General features: G+C 39.5%; 1 protein-coding gene across 2 annotated transcripts in view; it reads left to right on the top strand.

The window, feature by feature from the left end:
• Positions 1–19,900, top strand: part of LOC132815061 (ALS2 C-terminal-like protein) — a 103,221-nt gene that overhangs the window by 65,700 nt on the left and 17,621 nt on the right. For both annotated transcript variants that reach the window (XM_060823751.1, XM_060823750.1), the window contains exons 16-22: positions 2,309–2,386; positions 6,424–6,554; positions 8,268–8,501; positions 9,168–9,252; positions 10,808–10,965; positions 14,405–14,461; positions 14,882–15,058. In XM_060823751.1, the coding sequence (XP_060679734.1) occupies positions 2,309–2,386; positions 6,424–6,554; positions 8,268–8,501; positions 9,168–9,252; positions 10,808–10,965; positions 14,405–14,461; positions 14,882–15,058 (920 nt within the window). The remainder of the gene's footprint in view (positions 1–2,308; positions 2,387–6,423; positions 6,555–8,267; positions 8,502–9,167; positions 9,253–10,807; positions 10,966–14,404; positions 14,462–14,881; positions 15,059–19,900) is intronic.

The raw sequence follows: 19,900 nt of genomic DNA, 5'->3' as shown, positions 1-19,900 counted from the left end.
TTTACAGTGTGGAAACAGGCCCTTCGAGGGCCCAAGAAGTCCACACCGACCCGCAACCCACCCATACCCCTACATTTACCCCTTACCTAACACTACGGGCAATTTAGAATGGCCAATTCACCTGACCCGCACATCTTTGGACTGTGGGAGGAAACCGGAGCACCCGGAGGAGCCTGAGGCGAGAATTGAACCCAGGTCTCTGGCGCTGTGAGGCAGCAGTGCTAGCCACTGTGCCACCGTGCCGCCCACTTTGGCTGCCTTCACAAACTGGTGGAGATTCCCACATTGGAAAGAATCCCATGGCACAGCTGGGCTGCCTCTGATAGTCATTGATAATGAGCAGCTGAGATTCTCCTCCCTCTATCCACTTCAGGAATGGCATCCTCTGTTTGTCAGACCTCAATAATACCTCCATGTTGCATTTTGTTTTCATGATTCCTTTTGTAGAATGCATAGCTTTTGGGCTTTTTCCTGAAGTGACTGCAATTCTCCTCAAGCACTCTCTCCTTGAGGAATCCTTCCACGTAACCAGAATCTCAACTGTGGAATTTCTAGCTGGACTGTCATCTTTGTCATCCCCACCCATATGCTGACCCTGGGATATCTGAGGATGTTTGCATTGGGGCTGGTCAGTAACTGGATGCTCTTTTACCCTTTCTCATGGCAAACAGTGGCCCAACAAATTTATTGCCTCATTATTGAAAATGGCATCCAATGTTTACTCAGAGCTATTACAGAACTTTAAAGAGTAACTTTTCATTTTAATAGTCACTTTTAGGTATTTTAACAACAAATCTCCCATTTAGCTGATGAGCTGTGGATATAATTAGTTACTTTCCTATGTCTAGTAGAATATGAGGCAGCTTTGTTTTCCTTTTCTGTATGTTCAAAGCAAGATATTTATCTCCAATCTGGGCATCATTCTGTCTGGTATCCAACAGATTGTGCCTCTCCACCAATGGTTATTTTCTGTACAGATTTATAAAATGTGGATTACAGACTTGTGCAGTCTCTGGATTGTTTCTCTAACAAACAGATTATTAGCTTGACTCTGAGAGACTATTTTAGTCGAACTCCTTCCTTTCTGTTAACTTGGCGGACCAACCAGCAGTTATATTTCCATCAGTATTGTTCCACCCCTCCCCCTCCATGGAAAGTACACAGCATTTAACAGATGGTATGTGGCCCTTAGCTGTAGCTGTGAGACACAGGCTCATAATATATTGTTATCATTTGAAACTTTGGGTTCTGAAATGGAGTAAAAAATAATTTTAGTCTTCACTTGTGTAGGTTTTCAAAGTTCGTAATGACAGTTTGAATAGTGAGCTAAAGGTTGCTTTCTCAATATAATTCGATTTTAGTGAAATTACAAGCAAGCAACTAGGAGACTATTGCTAAATATCTGTTAACTTGAGTTTTACAACAACAGAAAGGATTAGGGATGGGTTTGTTCAAAACTAAAAAGATTTATAACAGCAAAGGTGCTGCTAGTTTAGCAGTGTCAGGGCAGAAAAAGAGACATCCTGAATTGTTTCTAAGAAAATTCCAAATGCCAAAATCTGTGGAGGTATGAGAAGAAAACATTCAAAAAGGCTCAAGGTATGAGTTTAAGGAACCCATACATGGTAGTAAAAGTGAACTGACACAACAGCTCGTTTAAAGGTCATTGGGAGGGACATTAAATGAAAAAAAATGCTTCAAGCGAATGCACACTAGAACTTAAGGAAAATGAAGCTGACTACACAATGTTAGCTGAACATGAAGATGGGGTAACCCTTCACTGAGGTTTTAGTATCTAAATGTTATTATGAAAAGAGTTGCATTGTTCTTTCAGATATTTGTAATGAATTCATTACAATTGTTCTTGTATAGTATAATTGTACATTTTTCTTTCGTGAAATGAACTTACTCATTATTTTGTTCAGTGTATTAGCAGACTCTTGTAAAGAATCACTGACAGACCTCCATGGTAAACAAAAAGAAAATATAAAACTTATAGTATATTATGACAGGTGTCAATCTGGGATCTGGCTTGTTCAGTATTACCATCAGCTGGGATCAAAACACATGGCATTTCACAACATAACCAGAAACCAAACTCAGACAGAATTAATGTCCCCTTTATTTACTCTGCCCTATTCTTAAGTAGGCAATCTGAAGTATCAGATTATACTTGGTATGAGCAGAAGCTGAGGCAGAATACTGACCTCATTTATCCTGAGTGTTAGTTCTCTTTATTCAATGTCTTCAAATCAAATGCTCTTTATAAACAACTCAGTATTTAATCTATCTTTTATATAATCTTCAGGGTCCAGGAACAATTCTGTCAGAGGATGATTCTGCCTATGAAGGGGAATTTACAGAAGAGCTGCTTCTAACTGGAAAGGTAGGAGTTTTAGCCTCCATAAACATCTTGAAGAGGAAGCAATGGCACAGTGGTATGATTACTGGACTAGTAATCCAGAAGCACAGACTAATGCCCTAGGACCATGATTTCAAAACTCAATGTGGCAGATGGTGAAATTTGAATTTAATTAATAAATATAGAGTTAAAAGCTGTCAATTGTCATTTAAAAAAAAGAACAATCACAACTGGTTTGCCAATACTTCCTGTAGGAAGGATGTTGTGAAACTTGAAAGGATTCAGAAAAGCTTTACAAGGATGTTGCCGGGGTTGGAGGGTTTGAGCTATAAGTAGAGGCTGAATAAGCTAGGGCTGTTTTCCCTGGAGTATCAGAGACTGAGGGTGACCTTACAGAGGTCATAAGAGGCATGGATAGGGTAAATAGACAAGGTCTTTTTACTGGGATAGGTGTGTCCAGGACTCGAGGGCATAGGTTCAGCTTGAGAGGGGAAAGATTTAAAAGGGATCTAAGGAGCAACGTTTTCATGTGGAGAGTGGTGCATGTTTGGAATGAATTGCCAGAGAAAATGGTGGAGGCTGGTACAATTAAAACATTTAAAAGGCATCTGGCTGGGTATATGAATAGGAAGGGTTTAGAGGGATCTGGGTCAAGTGCTGGCAAATGGAATGAGATTAGTTTAGGATATCTGGTCAGCATGGACGGGTTGGACTGAAGGTCTGTTTCTGTGCTGTACAGTATACCTTTGTGTCTCTATCACTCTATCCTTCGGGGTAAGAAAAATCTGCCATCTTCACCTGGTCTGGATTACATGTAATTCACTAGTAGCAAGATGGTGAATATTAAATAGCATTTAATTATGAAATGGTCTGCTAAAGTAATGAAATAGGATGGGCCAGCCTGGATTGACCAAGGCACTGGAAATGGCAATGTACACGTGGTTGACCCTACAAAGTCCACCTTGGTAGCATCTGAATAAAAATTGGGAGACTAGATTAGAACAGACTGGAATATATATTACAGACAATGTTCCAAACATCACGGTCACAATCCCTGGAGATCCACCAAAGTTGGTTGCACATGGAATGTAGTCTGGATGGCATTGCTCTCTGAGTTCTCAATGTTGACTCATCAAATCAAGTTGATAATGATAAGGAATTTTCTTGTCCTCCATGTTGAATTTCACTTGGAGGAAACACCGAGGGTAGCAAGGATGCACAATGTACTCTGCGCAGGGAACTTCGTTGAGTAGCACCACAACTAACAGAGCTGGCGTGGTCCGAAAGGGTTTAGCTGTTAGACCGGGCTTACTGCTGCTGGTGGGAAACCAACAAGAGGGAAAAACATTCTTGATCTTGTCCTTACACGTCTACTTGTAGCAGATGCATTTGTCTGTGATATTACCAGGAGCTGAGACAAAGTCCTGCTTTGAGAATGCTCTATCATGTTGTAAGGTATTATTGCTGTGCTGAATAGGTTAGGATTCAAACAGAACAAGCAACTCCTGATGGGCCATCCATGAGGTACTGTGGGCCATTGGCAGCAGCAGAATTGTATTCAACCACAATCTGTAAACTCATAACTTGGCATAACCTCTTCTCTACTATTGTCATCAAGCCAAGAGTTCAACTTGGATTAATGAAGAATATAGGTAATGTGTCAGGAAAAGCATCAGCCGCACCTAAAAATAAGATGTCAACCTGGTGAAGATACAGCACAGGACTACTCGCCTGCCAAACTGTGTAAGACACATGCAATAGATAAAGCTAAATGATCCCACAATTGACAGATGAGATCTAAGCTCTGCACTCCTGCCACATCCAGTTGTGAATGGTGGTGGCAATTAAACAATTCACTGAAGGCCGAGGCTCCACAACTATCTCCATCCTCAAGGATGGAACAGACCAAGCACATCAGTGCAAAAAATAAGACTGAAGCATTTGAAGAACCTCCAGCGAACAGTATCAAAGAGATGATCCATCAAGGCCTCCTCTGTGATCCCCAGCATCAAAGACACCAACGTTTAGTCGTGACGTCAAGAAACATCTGAAAGTGCACAATACTATAAAGGCTGTAAGTCCTGACAACATCGTGGCAACTGTACTGACGCCTTGTACTCCAGAACTTGTCCATAGCCAAGTTGCTAGTAAATCCAGCTGAGATAGCAATATCAGAATGGCAACTGGCCTTGAATTTTCTGGAGAGGAAATTTGAAATACTGTGCACTTGGACCATCCATTGGGGCTTGTTGTAAATAGATATAGTAACTTGGTAGTTATGATGCTAGATATAGAGTCCAGTCACTGTAATTTTAAAATTAAGTGATAAATCAAATTCAATAAATTTGGTTATTTCTCAGCTGGCATCAAAAAATGGCACTGTGTCTGTTGAATTTTCATAAAAAACATAATTGACGTAGCAATGTTGGTCAGAGAAAGATGCTTGCCAGTCCTATTTTGTTTGGCCTATGTGATTCTGCTGTGTGGCTGATTCACAATGGCCTCATGGAAAGAACACTCAATGTTACTTTGTGGCCTACATTGTAAACAGTTAGAATGTATGAGCAATGGCTTAGGAAAAAAATGACACTTTGTTGAGATGGACCTCTCAGTCATCCGAATGTAAGATGAACAGCAGATGTACGCCATTTGGCCACTCAAGCTGCTCCATCATTCAACAGGATCACGGCTGAACTAGTTGAGGTTTCTGCTCTTGTTTCCTGTATTCTCCACATGACCTTAGTCTTCTCTGTTTATCAAAAATGTAACTCAGCCTTGAATGAATTTAGATACAGTTTCCACTTCTGGGAAACTCCTCACACTAACAACATTGGGGGGAAAAAAAATCTCCTCCTCTGTCTTAAAAGGGAAACCTTTTTATTCTGAAGCTGTATCCCTTAGTTTTAGTTTCTCCTATGAAAAACAACATCCTCCTGGTAGAACAAAGTGAGGACTGCAGATACTGGAGATCAGAGTCTGGAGGGTGGTGCTGGAAAAGCACAGCAGGACAGGCAGCATCCGAGGAGCAGGAGATTCAACGTTTTGGGCATGAGCCCTTCATCAGGAATCCTCCAGGTATCTACCCTGTTCAGTCCCTTTAAGATTATCTGTTTTATTAAGGTCCATCTCATTCTTCTCAACTCTAGTGGACATGAGCCTAACCTGTTCCATCTTTCTTAAAAAGATAAACTGTTCATCCCAGGTGAACTGATTCTGAAGCAATCTCAGTCTATTATTGGTTCAAGACCAAGAACATAGAATAACTACTTGAGCAAGTTAATGGTGGTCAGGACCTACAAACTGAATGGATTAGATGGTGGGAAAGTAAAAGACTCATTTCATTGAAGATCATAGCTTCTCTTTTCTTCTTTGCAGCTGCTGGAGAGACTGCTGTTTGTTAATAGCATTTTGTTCACCATGTTTTACTTCCAGATTGCTCCTGAATGTCAGCTTTGAATAGTTTTCGTATAATTGAATTGATAACAAACATTGAAGGTTGAGAGATGAGAAATGAGAGGAGATGTTTTGAATAGGACAGGGAGTAATAGTTTGACTTGGTTTGTGAATAAAATAGCTTGGGTTGTCGTGAATGTATTGTCACTCTTCCAAGATTTCTTATGGTGCCATTGGCCTTTCTCCAATATTGGCATTAAGTTCACCAAAAGCTGTCATGACAATTTCATATTACATATGCAGTGTAAATCTTTTAAGAGATACTACAACCATATGGAAACAGCTTTTACAACATTTCTCAGGGTGATCTGCTGGTCTTTTATCAAAGATGTGGTGGGAGATTAGAGAAGTATTGAGGCATTGAGAAATGATAGTGATAATTTTACTGTACTAGTGATGGTGGCTATGACCAACTGCATAGTCATGAAAACTTACCTGATTCATAAATCTCCTTTATAGAAAGAAATATCATCTTTACCCAGTCTGGCATACATGTTACTCCAGACTGTTTGCATTATATGCCCAACACACGACTTGGTTCTATCAAACTGCTAAAATAAAAGCAGTCCTGTACTTAAATAGACTAATTTGCAATTGTTATGTTCCAGGGAAAGCTCACCTTTAGTAATGGATATATCATAGAGGGACTGTTCAGCAACAAATGGGGAAGTGGTTTGAAGGCCAATGGAACATTCTGCAAACCCACAGAAGAACTAAACCCTTTGGTCACCAGCAAAATGTGAGTGTGAATTATCCAAACTTCGAAAGCAGCTTACTTTGTGAAACAGAATCCACTTAACGATTCGGTTTACATTGTAACAATTCCATATCTACCACGTCATTGGGTTTATATTGACAATAGAAAAGGAGAAGAAAACGTCAAAAGTAAAGACACTCTGTTTGGGCCAGGCAAATTGCTACCAAAAATTGGCAGATTAAAGACAAAATGAATGAACGTAAGAGGTCCTCAAAGAAAAAAAGAATATTTTGGATACAGTTTAGATGGATTCTCATAAGGAAGGAAGGATGTTAAATTCTAAAGCATCTTCAATGACTAAATATGTAAATTAAAAATGAAATAGAGCAAGTTTTTGATCAATGTCAAGTTCAAAATTCAGCAGAGAACCAGAGTATAGAAAGCACAGATGAAAACTGAAAATATTAATTACCTATCTATATAAAAGATAGGACTTGGTCATGCAAACTTCTGTAAATACAAAGACTAAACAGCTAATCGAAGGAAGAAAGGGACTGATTAGGGAACCAAAATGGAAACATTCTTGAAGGTTAGATAATGAGCACTCCATATTTGGCTTCACAGAAGTAAAGGATGTGGCCAATGTCATAAAGTTAGCTGTGATCACAGTAAAAAACGTGATGTGGTTTGGATGGCATGTATATACTGAAGAATGTAAGCATAGAAACTTTCAAGGTCCTGGTCACAATCTTCCAATATTTCTGACATACCAAGAGGTGTCAAAGTATTGTATCCAACACGATGCCAGCTAAAAACAGAATAGGAAGTGGATAAACCTGGCAAATACAGGCCAGTGAGGAACCTTGTAAAGAAAATAATCGGGGTCAAAATTAATTAAGAATGTCTCCTGACACCCTGGAAATGCTCTCACTGTGCGTTTGCAAAATGCATGTGGCCAGTTGACAAGCCAGTACCACCAGTGACTACATTCTATCTCATTTGATCATACTTATTCTGCTTACTTGGATACTGGCAAGGCATTTCACGAATGTGTATAAACAGAACTTATGGCATGTGTCGGGAGTTACAGCCAAACTAATTAGCATTTAGGAAAACAAATAGATTAACTAAATAACTATGTTATGAGAAAACATCAACTTGTATTTATATAGAACCTCATTTTCCAAAGTACTTTATAGCCCAAAAAATTTCTTTTGAAGTGATTCTTATCCTTGTTGGAAAATGCAGCCATTAATTATATTACTGTTGATTGTTGACTTGACATTATTTTGATATTTCTTGTCTGTCCACGTCAGACGCAGGGCCTCAGTTTAAAGTCTCATCCAAAACACGGCAATTCATCATTTCCTCTGTACTGGCATAGTTGTTTTATCCTGTTTCTTTGATAATTCCCTGGATTCCTGCTGGAGTGCTGGTTGGAAACAGGTCAAATAACAATGGAATTTCAAGGCTGATATACAAAACAAGCAAACTTAGTATAAGAACAGAAAAATGCTGGAAATACTTGAGGTCAGAAACTATGGAGAGAGAAGCAGTTAATGTTGCAGCCAAGGGCTGTTCATCAGATCTAAAACTTTAACTATTTTTCTCTCTCCCTGAAGACATTGTCTGACTTGAGTATTTCCTCCATGTTCTGTTTCTATTTCATATTTCCAATATACATAATATTTTGGTTTTCTGTTAACAGCAGAGAAGGTAAGAGGCGATTTCATGCGACATATTGTTCCATTCTAGGCAATTGGGCAGCCACATAACCCCAGCTAAAGATCGATGGCAGGGAATCTATGACCAATTTAGTGATTTCCTTAGTTCTGGCTCTGATGAAACTTCAATGGAATCCTTCCTTGGGTTTTATTCAAAGAACAGAGAACGACGGAAAAATCAGAACAGCAGAGTAGTAACTACAGAAGTGGAAAATGCCATGGAACATTCCACTGAAGATCCTCTTGATTTTTTGTCTTGCAGTAGGTAAGATTGTTTCCCTTTTGTTGTTTAAGTTAATGGTTTTAAGGGGTTCATGTTCATTGGCTCCACCAGTCAACTGATGTTATACATGGTCTGTACCCCATGTATTCTACTCTAGTTCTACTCTAGTTTTTTGGAAGGAGTAAATGTGCCTGTACCAGCTCCCTATTGTCCTAGCAATTATACAGGACCAAATATTCCTACAACTGTAATAAATTTCAAAAGTGCAACAATTTTCTTTGTTTGCACAATTACAATTCCATTGAGTGGGAGCCTTTCAGTTTATGGCTTTAAAATTCAAAATTGGAAAGATAATGGATTCTGGCATTTGCCATTTTCCGAAACTATAGACTCTTGAGAATCACAGCAGATCAGTGTGGATCCTGGGAGATGAAGTTTACTTACAATGCTACATGCTACTGAAAATAGCAAACCTGGAATGCTAGAAACAATGTTAAATAAACAGGACAGATATATGAATGTTGATATGAATTGAGAATAACACATAATTTATAAATAATTTGTAAAAACAAAAAGGGAGACCTTGATTCTATTAATCAGATTGGATTCTGATTTATGTGAAAAGGCTAAGACCTGAGAATAGTCCCCCAGTTATCTCACCCACTTATTTAGACACTTAGTTTGATGACTTATTTCCCATTCTTCTAGGTCAAATAGTACCACCCCTGAGACTGTCCCACCAAACCAATGTAACTTCACTGAGGGGAAACAGTTGAAGGAGTACTTGAGTGAGGTAAGCTATACAGGTTTATGCAAGGAAAGAATAAACTATCATTTATATAGCACCTTCATCATGAAGTTCCTTTTCTTTTGAAGTGCAGTCACTGTTGTCATGCAAGTGTTGGGCCACAGCTCAGTTGGTAGAACTCTAGACTCTGTCAGAAGGCTGTGGGTCCAAGACTTGAGCACAACAATCTAAGCTGACCCTCCCAGGACAACATTATGGGAATGCTGCACTGTCAGAGGTGCTCTGTCTCCTCAGGTGAATATAAAATTCCCATGGTACTATTTTGGAGAGGAGTTAGACAGGGCATCCTGGTGAATATCTATCTCTCAATCAACATCATAAAAATAGATTTTGTGGTCATAAGCTGTTTTTGAGAGTGTACTGTGACCAAATTAGCTGCTACATTTTCTACATTATGTCAGTACTACAGTTCAATAACTACGTTGTTGGCTTTAAAATACTTTGGGACATCCAGGAGTAGTTGTGAAAATTGCTATATAAATACAAGTTTTTATTTAATGTAGATAATTTTCAAGATCCTACAAAAAAATGTGTGATGCTATTCAAATAATCTATTTAATTATGTTCAAAAAGTGTAGTGCTGGAAAAGCACAGCAAGGGTAAGCAACACCTGAGGAGCAGGAGAATCAACATTTTGAGCATAAGCCCTGCATAAGGAGTGATTCCTGATGAAAGGTTTATGCCCGAAGCATTGATTCTCCTGCTTTTCATAGAATCACATTAATCATCAAAATATTACAACACAGAAATTCATACTATTGCAAGTCCATGCCAGTCCTCTGAAAGAGCTCTCCAGCCAGTGTTTCAATGAGTCATAATTTTAAAAATATTTATTAAATCTTTCCATAATCTTCTCTGTTCTTGAAGAGAAGAATCTTAGCTTCTCTAGTGTCTCTGAAGTTCATCTGTGGGACAGTGGTAATGTCACTGGACTTGTGATCCAGAGATGTAATCTAATGTTGTGGAGACAGTGGCTGGTGGAATTTGAATTCTGCTAGTAAAGATCTAGCAGTGAAAATTGTTCTCAGTAAAATGACCATGAAATAGTCATTAATTGTCCTTAAGAACACAATTGGTTCACTCATGCAATTTCGGGAAGATATGATTCCAGACCCACAGTAATGCTGTTGACTCAGAGTATTCAAGAAGATGTGTAGCTCGGTTGTGGATGAGTTTGCTCACTCTTAACTCCTCTCTGAATTGTCCTGTTATGGTTGCGTTCTTATGGATGAACAAGAAATGCTGGCCTTGCCAACAAGGTTCATATTACATGAAAGAATGAGAGCAAATTGACAAATCCATGGTGACTATAATTGAAAATGATATTCTATTTCAGGCCTAACTAGTGACTTATAAAGGTTTGATGATACCACTTTGCTTTCCTAGTTCGGATTTCCATTTATACAGCCAAGGTACACAAATGCACTTTATTTTAGCCAATTTCTTGTTCATGCTGCCTCCTTAAAAGATTAACGTAAAAGAAAATGACAAAAGTAGAAAATGAATTTGTCAAGGATTTTCTATTTGCATTCTATTCTAGGCCTTTGCATCTTCTCGTCATCCTCTTGGAAAACTACTCCAGACGTTAATTCTAGTATTTCAGGAGACATATTCTGGAATCTGTATGCATAAACGGTTACTCTCGATGGCACAGCAGGAAGTTGTATCACATGCTAAGAAACTCTTTGAGCTAGCAAGGTCAGTATTAAACTTGGAACGCTTTACTAACTACTTCAGTCCAGATAGTCATTCTTTTCCATTAACTGTTTGGTCAGGGGCATGCTCATCCCTTGATAAATTTTTCAATTGGCTAGATCAGTGTTAAACTTTCAAAATATTTCTTTGACTGGTTGTGCAAGCTGTTATTTTAAAAGAAGTTTTAAGTGTAGATTGCTCACTAATCAAAGTAGCTAGCTTTGATTTAAGATTCACTCAACCTGTATTGCTTCATATGATTTCATCAATAAGCTCTCTATATAGGCATAAGAAGGATTGGGAATTGGACTTGTGTGCTACATGTGCTTTGCTATAAGGGAAAAAAGATGATATTAGGGTGAAATCAGTTATGTTATCCGAGGAGCAGGAGAATCGACATTTTGGGCATCAGCCCTTCATCAGGAATGGTATTGCGGAGAGGCCTGACAACGGATCTTCGAAGTTCAACAGTTAAGCAAGAGTATACATTTGAATTGGTTGGTGGAATGGAGGGAGAAAGCTTAAATGAATCATCAGTATGGCTGCTTTGGTAACCCAGAGTTAAATGGAAAAATTAGGAAAGTCCTTTGTTTAACTCCTGGTCTATTGGTGATTTTTAAGCCAACAATGGTGAAGGTCATTCTTGAGGTGCTGAGATCGGAATTTGATTTGGGCAGGGGTTTGGTGGTACGAATGGCAGCCTAAGGATATGAACAGTCAACAGGGTAAATGTTCTTAATTGTTATCCAGTGACTTATGCTGGGAAATACATATGAGTATGGAGACCTGTCTACTCTAGGAAAAGATCCTCCAAATTTATTTCCCTACATTTATCTTTCCTAATTGTGATAGTTCCAATGAAACCTTCAATGCCTAAATTGATAGCCATTCTCCAAGTCACAACAGATGTCTTAAGAAAGAAATAGTCAAAGGAATACAATACTGTCACTATTTGATGAGCTACTTGTCAGGCTTTGGTAAGGTAACACACAGTGAATCCATGTATAAGGTCAGAGAATGTGACATCAGCAGAATGGGTAGTTGACTAGGTTAAAACAGAAAATAGCTAATGGTTAAAGGTAGTTACCCCAACAGAAAAAAGTGAGGAAGTGGTCTTTCAGAGAGATGAGGTTTTTGCAATTTACCTCAATGATGTGAACTTAGAAATCAGGAGTATAATTTTAAAGTTTGCAGATGAAATTAAATTGAAATGTATAGTTAACACTGAGGAAAATATGACATAAGTACAAGATGACATAAAAACTTCAGAATAATCATATAATTGGCAAACACTAATGTAGATAAATGGAGGTGGTTCACTTTCTTAGAACATTTGGTTCACTTGCTGCTTGAATTCTAAGAGTCTTTTCAGGAGAAATGGTCCCATAAAAGTTCTATAAAAGTGAATTATGTAAATCATAATTGACAGAAAAAAAGAATAAATACTGGCTTCTTTGCTTCACTTTAAAGGAACACAAATAGAGTCATAGAGATGTACAGCACAGAAACAGGCCCTTTGGTCCAACATGTCCATGCCGATCAGATATCCTAACTAATCTAGAACCATTTACCAGCACTTGGCCCATATCCCTCCAAATCCTTCCTACTCATATACCCATCCACATGCCTTTTAAATGCTATAATTGTACTAGCCTCCATCACTTCCTCTGGCAGCTCATTCCATACATACACCACCCTCTGTGTGAAAAATGTTGCCCCTCAGGTCCCTTTTATATCTTTACCTTAAAACCATAAACCTACGTCCTCTAGATCTGGGCTCCCCCACCCCGAGGAAAATGACCTTGTCTATTTATCCTATCTATGCCCCTCATAATTTTATAAACCTCTATAAGGTCGGACCTCAGCCTCCAACACTCCAGGGAAAACTACCCCAACCTATTCAGCCTCTCCTTATAGCTCAAATCCTCCAACCCTGGCAACATCCTTGTAAATCTTTTCTGAACGCTTTCAAGTTTCACAACATCCTTCCGACAGAAAGGAGATCAGAATTGCACACAATATTACAACAGTGGCCTAACCAATGTCCTGTACAGCTGCAACATGACCTCCCAACTCCTGTACTCAATGCTCTGACCAAAAAAGGAAGGCATACAAAGTGCCTTCCTCAATATTCTACCTACCTGTGACTCTACTTTCAAGGGACTATGAACCTGCACTCCAAGGTCTCTTGCTTTTCAAACATGCAGCACCTCACATTTATCTAATTTAAATTCCATCAGCCATTCCTCAACCCATTGGCCCATCGGCTCAAGATCCTGTTGTACTCTGAGGTAACCTTCTTTGCTGTCCATTACACCCCATTTTGGTGTCAGCTGAAAACTTAGTAACTATACCTCCTACATTCACATCCAAATCATTTGTATAAATGACGAAAAGCACTAGACCCAGCACTGATCCTTGTGGCACTCCACTGGTCACAGACCTCCAGTCTGAAAAGCAACCCTCCACCACCATCCTCTGTCTTCTACCTTCAAGCCAGTTCTTTTTCCAAATGGCTAGTTCTCCCTGTATTCTATGAGATGTAACCTTGCACAGCAGACTCCCATGAGGAACCTTGTTGAATGCTTTAATGAAAAGAAAACTTAAATTTAGAATGAACCTTGCTCGGGCTACAGTTGGACAGTTTTGCTCAGCTCTAGTGTCCATATTTTTAAAATATTACAGACAATTTGTAGACAATGCAAGAAAAATTTACAAAGATGCTACCATAACTGAGGAATAAATCACTGAAAGGCTCAACATGGTTGTGCTCTTCCGTTGAGAATAGGGAAGGCTGAACGGTGACTTGATGGAGGAGCTTAAGACTGTGAAAGGATTTTATAAACTAGATATATGGCAAGTGTTTCCACCTTGTGGTGGAAACCCCAAAACAGAGGTTATAAATGTAAAATAATCGTTAATAAATCAAATTGAGAATGTTAGAGCATTTCTTTACTCAAGTAGTGTCTGGTAAGAATATGATTCTTTAAACCACAACTGATTGAGGTGAATAGCTTGCATACCTATTAAGGAAAATGTAGCTGAGCATGTGAAGGAGAAAGAAAGAACTAGATAAGCCGGTGAGATGGATAAAGAGGAATGGATATAAGAGTTAAACAAACAATCAGAAATTGCAGGAACCAGTTTGAAAGAAGAGTCACATTTACGTTGTTTTTCTCTCTCCACAGATGCTGCCAGGCCTGCTGAGATTCTCCAGCAAATGTTGCTTTTGTTTGTTTCTGATCTCTAGATTTTGCAGTTCCTTATTTTAGTTTGTGTTTGGAAAATTCTGTTTCATACAAACATCATCATAGATCAGCTGGGTTGAATGACCTATTTCTGTGTTGTCAACTTCATATAATTCTATGATAGGCCGATAACGCTAAACTATTAGTTTTTCTGAAAGAAGTTTTAATTTATCTTTCTGTTAATTACTTTCCAGCTACTTCTTGCCCAAGTCACTGGTGAATGACCATTCCTCTACTGAAGGTACAACCAGGTAAATCAGATTTTAATTGGTAAACTGATTATATAGGGAGATAAAGGCCAATATTTCATTTCATTTTGTATCAACGTATTAGCACAGACTAGAATGTACATTCTCTTTATATTTGAACAGTTAGCAAAATTATTTGCACTGCTCCCTGAAGAGAAAGCATCCGATGGGTAATGTTTAACATCCAGGATCTAACTGCCTCTTGAATGATTCTAGAGTTTCTTCTACCATTGTTTGTCAGATATTAATCACTTTGAAGATGTGCCTTTTAATGTTTAGAACTGTTACTATTGTGAGGTGATGTATTAAATATTAATATTGACATTTAGTGTGAAAGGTTAATTTCCATCAGTAATAATTCAATCGCTGATTAAATTGAGTGTGTGAGGTATCTTTTTTTACATTTGACTTTTCTGCCTGTAGAGATCATTTAAATGCTTACACAGTGACACTTCCCCTGATCTTGCCACGGTTCTATCCTGATCTCTTCATGCTGTATATGTTGTACCATGAGACAGAAGATTCACTGTACTGGAAGGGAATACTGCATCTGGAACTTCTTTCTGACACCAAGCTGCTGGAATTCCTCGAGGTACAAAAGTAAGTGTGGACTACTGGAATTGCAGCCTTTCACAGAAGGTAGTTTAGTCACCTTACATAAGAAAGAAATTGCATTTATATTACACATTTTAGAAACTCTGAACACCTTTTTAAAGTGCTTTGCAACCAGGGATTTTGAATTAATGTAGGGAATGTGGTAGGCAATCTTGCACAGCAATATAGCTCAAACAATATAGCCCTAATGAGGTAAATGCTCCGTAAATCTGTTTTTGTGATATTGATTGAGAGATAAATAAGTGCATAAGAGCTGCCTTATCTAATTCAGATCCTATCATTGCATTATTTTTGCCATCCATCTGAGAACAGATGAAACCTTTGCTTGATATCGGTTAAATATTTCAACTTGAAGTCTAGCTGTTGGAACAATGATCTCTTGATCTGGAAATAAGGATCTCAGCTTAATTCCAATAGGGCAAAAAAAAAAATCACAGGACAAAAATGTCCTAAATTTGGCATTAGTTTGAAACTACTTGAGAACAGAAAGGACAACTGTCTTGAAGTAAGGAATTAAACTAAATTATTGGGTAACTTAGAAGAACATAAAACTTAATGCAAGAAAAAGTATTGATAGTGATGTGTCTCCAATCCAAGTATGTGTCTTTTGTAAAATTCTATTATTATATATTTAACAAGCTGAAGGAGTTTATTGCAAAACAAAGACAAAGTTGTTTTGTAGTGCCTTGTTACACTTATTCCAAGCACCACAGAGCACTGAACATTCAAAAGTGTTATTTTTTAAATGATTATTGTCAGGAGGCAACATGGATAATCATTCTGGCCCCAGCAAAACACCACCAACATCAAAAAGATGACAAACAATAAGTTGTTGACCAGATAGTTTTGTTTAACAGCAGCTTGTTTTTTCAGCTGGCAAGTCATGTTAAAATTGTACAAGACATTGGTTCGACCGCATTTAGAATACTGTGTCCAGTTCTGGTCACCACATTACCAAAAGGATGTAGACGCTTTGGAGAAGGTACAGAGAAGGTTTATGAGGATGTTGCCTGGTATAGAAGGTGCTAGCCATGAAGAGAGGTTGAGCAGGTTAGGTTTATTTCCACTAGAAAAAAGGAGATTGAGGGGGGACCTGATTGAGATTTACAAAATCATGAAGGGTATAGACAGGATGGATAGAGCCAAGCTTTTTCCCAGGGTGAAGGATTCAATAATGAGAGGTCATGCTTTCAAGGTGAGAGGTGGAAAGTTTAAGGGGGATACATGCGGCAAGTACTTCACACAGAGGGTGTTGGGCGTTTGGAACGTGTTACCAGCAAAGGTGGTAAAGGCAGACACGGTAGATTCATTTAAGATGCGTCTGGACAGATGCATGAGTAGGTGGGGAGCAGAGGGATACAAATGCTTAGGAATTGACCAACAGGTTTAGACAGTACATTTGGATCGGCTCAGGCTTAGAGGGCCATAGGGCCTGTTCCTGGGCTGTAAACTTTATTTTTCTTTGTTCCTTGTTCTAGGACTTCATGAGAGCTTTGTGTCTTCCTCTTACGTTTATTTGAACTATGAGAGCAGCGACTAGATGGGATTGAGGTTCACAAGGTGGAGGTGTTAGAAATTCTGGAAGGTGTGAAAATAGATAAATCCCCTAGGTTGGATGGGATTTATCCTAGGATTCTCTGAGAAGCCAGGGCGAAGGTGGTCGAGTCTTTGGCTTTGATCTTTATGTCGTCATTGTCCACAGGAATAGTGCCAGAAGATTGGAGGATAGCAAATGTTGTTCCCTGGTTCAAAAAGGCGGGTCGAGCCAACCCTGGTAATTATAGACCAGTGAACCTTACTTTTGTTGCGGGTAAAGTGTTGGAAAAGGTTATAAGAGATAGCATTTATAATCATCTCGATAGCAATAAGTTGATTAGGAATAGTCAGCACAGTTTTGTGAAAGGTGAATCATGCCTCACAAATGTTATTGAGTTTTTGAGAAGGTGACCAATCAGGTTGGTGAGGGTAAAGCCATTGATGTGGTGTAAGTGGATTTCAGTAAGGCGTTTGATAAGGCTACTGCACAAAATACTGAGGGATGGGAGTGAGGGCGATTTAGAAATTGGCTAGCTGTAAGAAGACAGAGGGTGGTGGTTGATGGGAAATATTCATCCTGGAGTTCCGTTAGTAGTGGTGTACCTGCAAGGATCTGGTTTGGGTTCCTGCTGTTGTTCATTTTTATATACGACCTGGATGAGGGCGTAATAGGATGGGTTAGTAAATTTGCGGACAACACTAAGGTCGGTGGAATTTTGGATAGTGCCCAAGGATGTTGTAGGTTACAGAGGGACATAGGTAAGCTGCAGAGCTGGGCTGAGAGTTGATAAATGGAGTTTAATGCAGAAAAGTGTGAGGTGATTAACTTTGGAAGGAGTAACAGGAATGCAGAGTACTGGGCGAATGGTAAGATTCTTGGTAGTGTAGATCAGCAGAGAGATCTCGGTGTTCAGGTATATTGATCCCTCAAAGTTGTCACCCAGGTTGATAGGGTTGTTAAGAAGGCAGATGGTGTGTTAGCTTTTAGTAGTAGAGGGTTTGAGTTTCGGAATTGTGAGGTCACGTTGCAGCTGTACAAAACTCTGGAGTATTGTGTGCAGTTCTGGTCACTGCATTATAGGGAAGATGTGGATGTTTCAGAAAGGGTTCAGAGGAGATTTACTAGGATGTTGCCTGCTATGGAGGAAAGTCTTATGAGGAATGGTTGAGGAACTTGAAGCTGTTTTCGTTAGAGAGAAGAAGGTTGAGAGGTGACTTAATTGAGACACAAGATAATCAAAGGGTTAGATAGGGTGGACAGTGACAGCCTTTTTTCTCAGATGGTGATGGCTAGCATGATGAGACATAGCTGAGGGGTGATAGATATAGGACAGATGTCAGAAGGAGTTTCTTTACTCAGAGAGAAATAGAGGCACGGAATGCCTGTAACAGTTGTAGACTCACCAGCTTTACGGTCATTTAAATGGTCATTGAATAGACATATGGACAAGAATGGAATTGTATAAATTAGGTGGGCTTCGGATTGGTTTCACAGGGCAATGCAACATCGAGGGCTGAAGGGCCTATACTGCGCTGTAATGTTTTATGCTCTATGGATATATATGAATAAGGAACAAGAGTAGGCCACTCATCCCTTCAAACCTGTACAATAGAATCACGGCTGATCTGATTTTAACCTCAATTCTACATTCCTGCATATCCCTGATAACCTTTTATCCCCTGGTAATTGAGAATCTATCTACTTCTGTCTTTAAATAAAAATTAAAGATTCTGCATCCGTTTCCTTTTGAGGAAGACAGTTGCCAGGAAATGCAACCCTCTGAGCCTGTCTTAAATGGGTAATGCATTATTTTTAACTGATCGTTCTAGATTCTTCCACAAGAGGAAATCTCCTTTTCACATCCATCTGATCAAATCCTCTCAGGACTTTATGCTTTTCAATGAAGTCCCTTTAACTCTTTTCAAGTTTGAAGATACAGGCATTTGGGGCTCTGTATCAATATTTCATCCATAGCTGTTGATTTGTTTGGAGAATTCCCTTTTGCTTATTCAGGTCCAAAGCTTCCAAACGGGGAGATCCAAGATGGCGGCGACTCAGCAAGTCTGAGTTTACAGTGCTCTTCCCAAAACCTGGGTAAAGTGAGTTACTCACCCCCACCACACTTACCAAACCACCCAAAAACATTTTCTAACCTTAATTAGCTGTTTACTATTATATTTAAGCAGTTTAATATTAAGTGGATAATGAGTAAACCAAAGGGACCCCGCAGCTCTCAGAAAACAAAGACCCCTCCCCCACCCTCCTCTCCTCCTCCGGCTGCAGCTGATGTAAAAACAGGCCTTGAAGAGATGATTGCCAGGCTGGAAACGACACTCGTCAATTTCATTGCAGAATCCAGACAGAGATGGAATGCATTCGAAGAAAAGTTACAAAAGTACAGCCAGGCTCTCGAGGAATTACAGGGCCGAGTGGAGGGGGCGGAGCTAAAGGCCACGACCTCCGAGGCTGCAGCACAAACAGCTGCAGAACAGGTGCGAGCTCTGGAGCAGAGAGTCCGGGCCTTTGAAATCTACATGGATGACCTGGATAATAGAAATCGGAGAAAGAATATCCGTCTTCTGGGCCTCCCTGAACAAGAAGAGAAGGGACAGTTAGTAGTATTTCTGGAGCGATGGTTGCCCCAGCTTTTAAACCTGGGGGCTGAAACTGACCGGGTAAGGGTGGAGTGGGCCTACCGGGTCGCAGTACGCGGATCTGGCCCAAACCAGCGCCCACGCCCGGTCCTGTTCCGGCTGCAGAGTTATAGGGAGAGGCAGATACTCCTGGATGCCTCCAGAAATCTTGGAAAGGATCCTAAAGCTATGATTCATGAAGGATCCAAGATTATGTTATTTCAGGACTTCTCCCCGGCTTTGGCACGAAGGAGGAAGGCGTTTGGTGAGGTGAAGAAATGTCTAAGGAACTTAAATATTCAATACACCTTACGCTACCCAGCGACGTTATGCTTTACCCACGAAGGATCCGAGTATAATTTTAGATCACCAGAAGAGGCTAAGGAACTTTTAGACTCGTTTAAATAAATCGTAAGAGACAATTTATGTTGGCTTGCCTCTTCCACACTCTGTGGGGAGAAGTGGATACTTTACTCTACTTTACTTTTGCTTCTGGGAGCAGGGTTGTCTTCTCTTGCTATTTTATGTTATTATACTTAATTGTAATTTGTTGGAGTTGTAATTTTATAGTTATGTGTGTTTGTACGTGGCATTGATGTATCAGATATACTCAGGTATGGGTGGGGAGGGGTGGGGGTGGGGCGCTCACTGTCAACT

This window comes from Hemiscyllium ocellatum, chromosome 4 (genome assembly GCF_020745735.1).
Source record: "Hemiscyllium ocellatum isolate sHemOce1 chromosome 4, sHemOce1.pat.X.cur, whole genome shotgun sequence".
Lineage (NCBI taxonomy): Eukaryota > Metazoa > Chordata > Chondrichthyes > Orectolobiformes > Hemiscylliidae > Hemiscyllium > Hemiscyllium ocellatum.
Note: the sequence above shows the minus strand (reverse complement) of the source record. Positions and strands in the feature narration are given on the sequence as shown.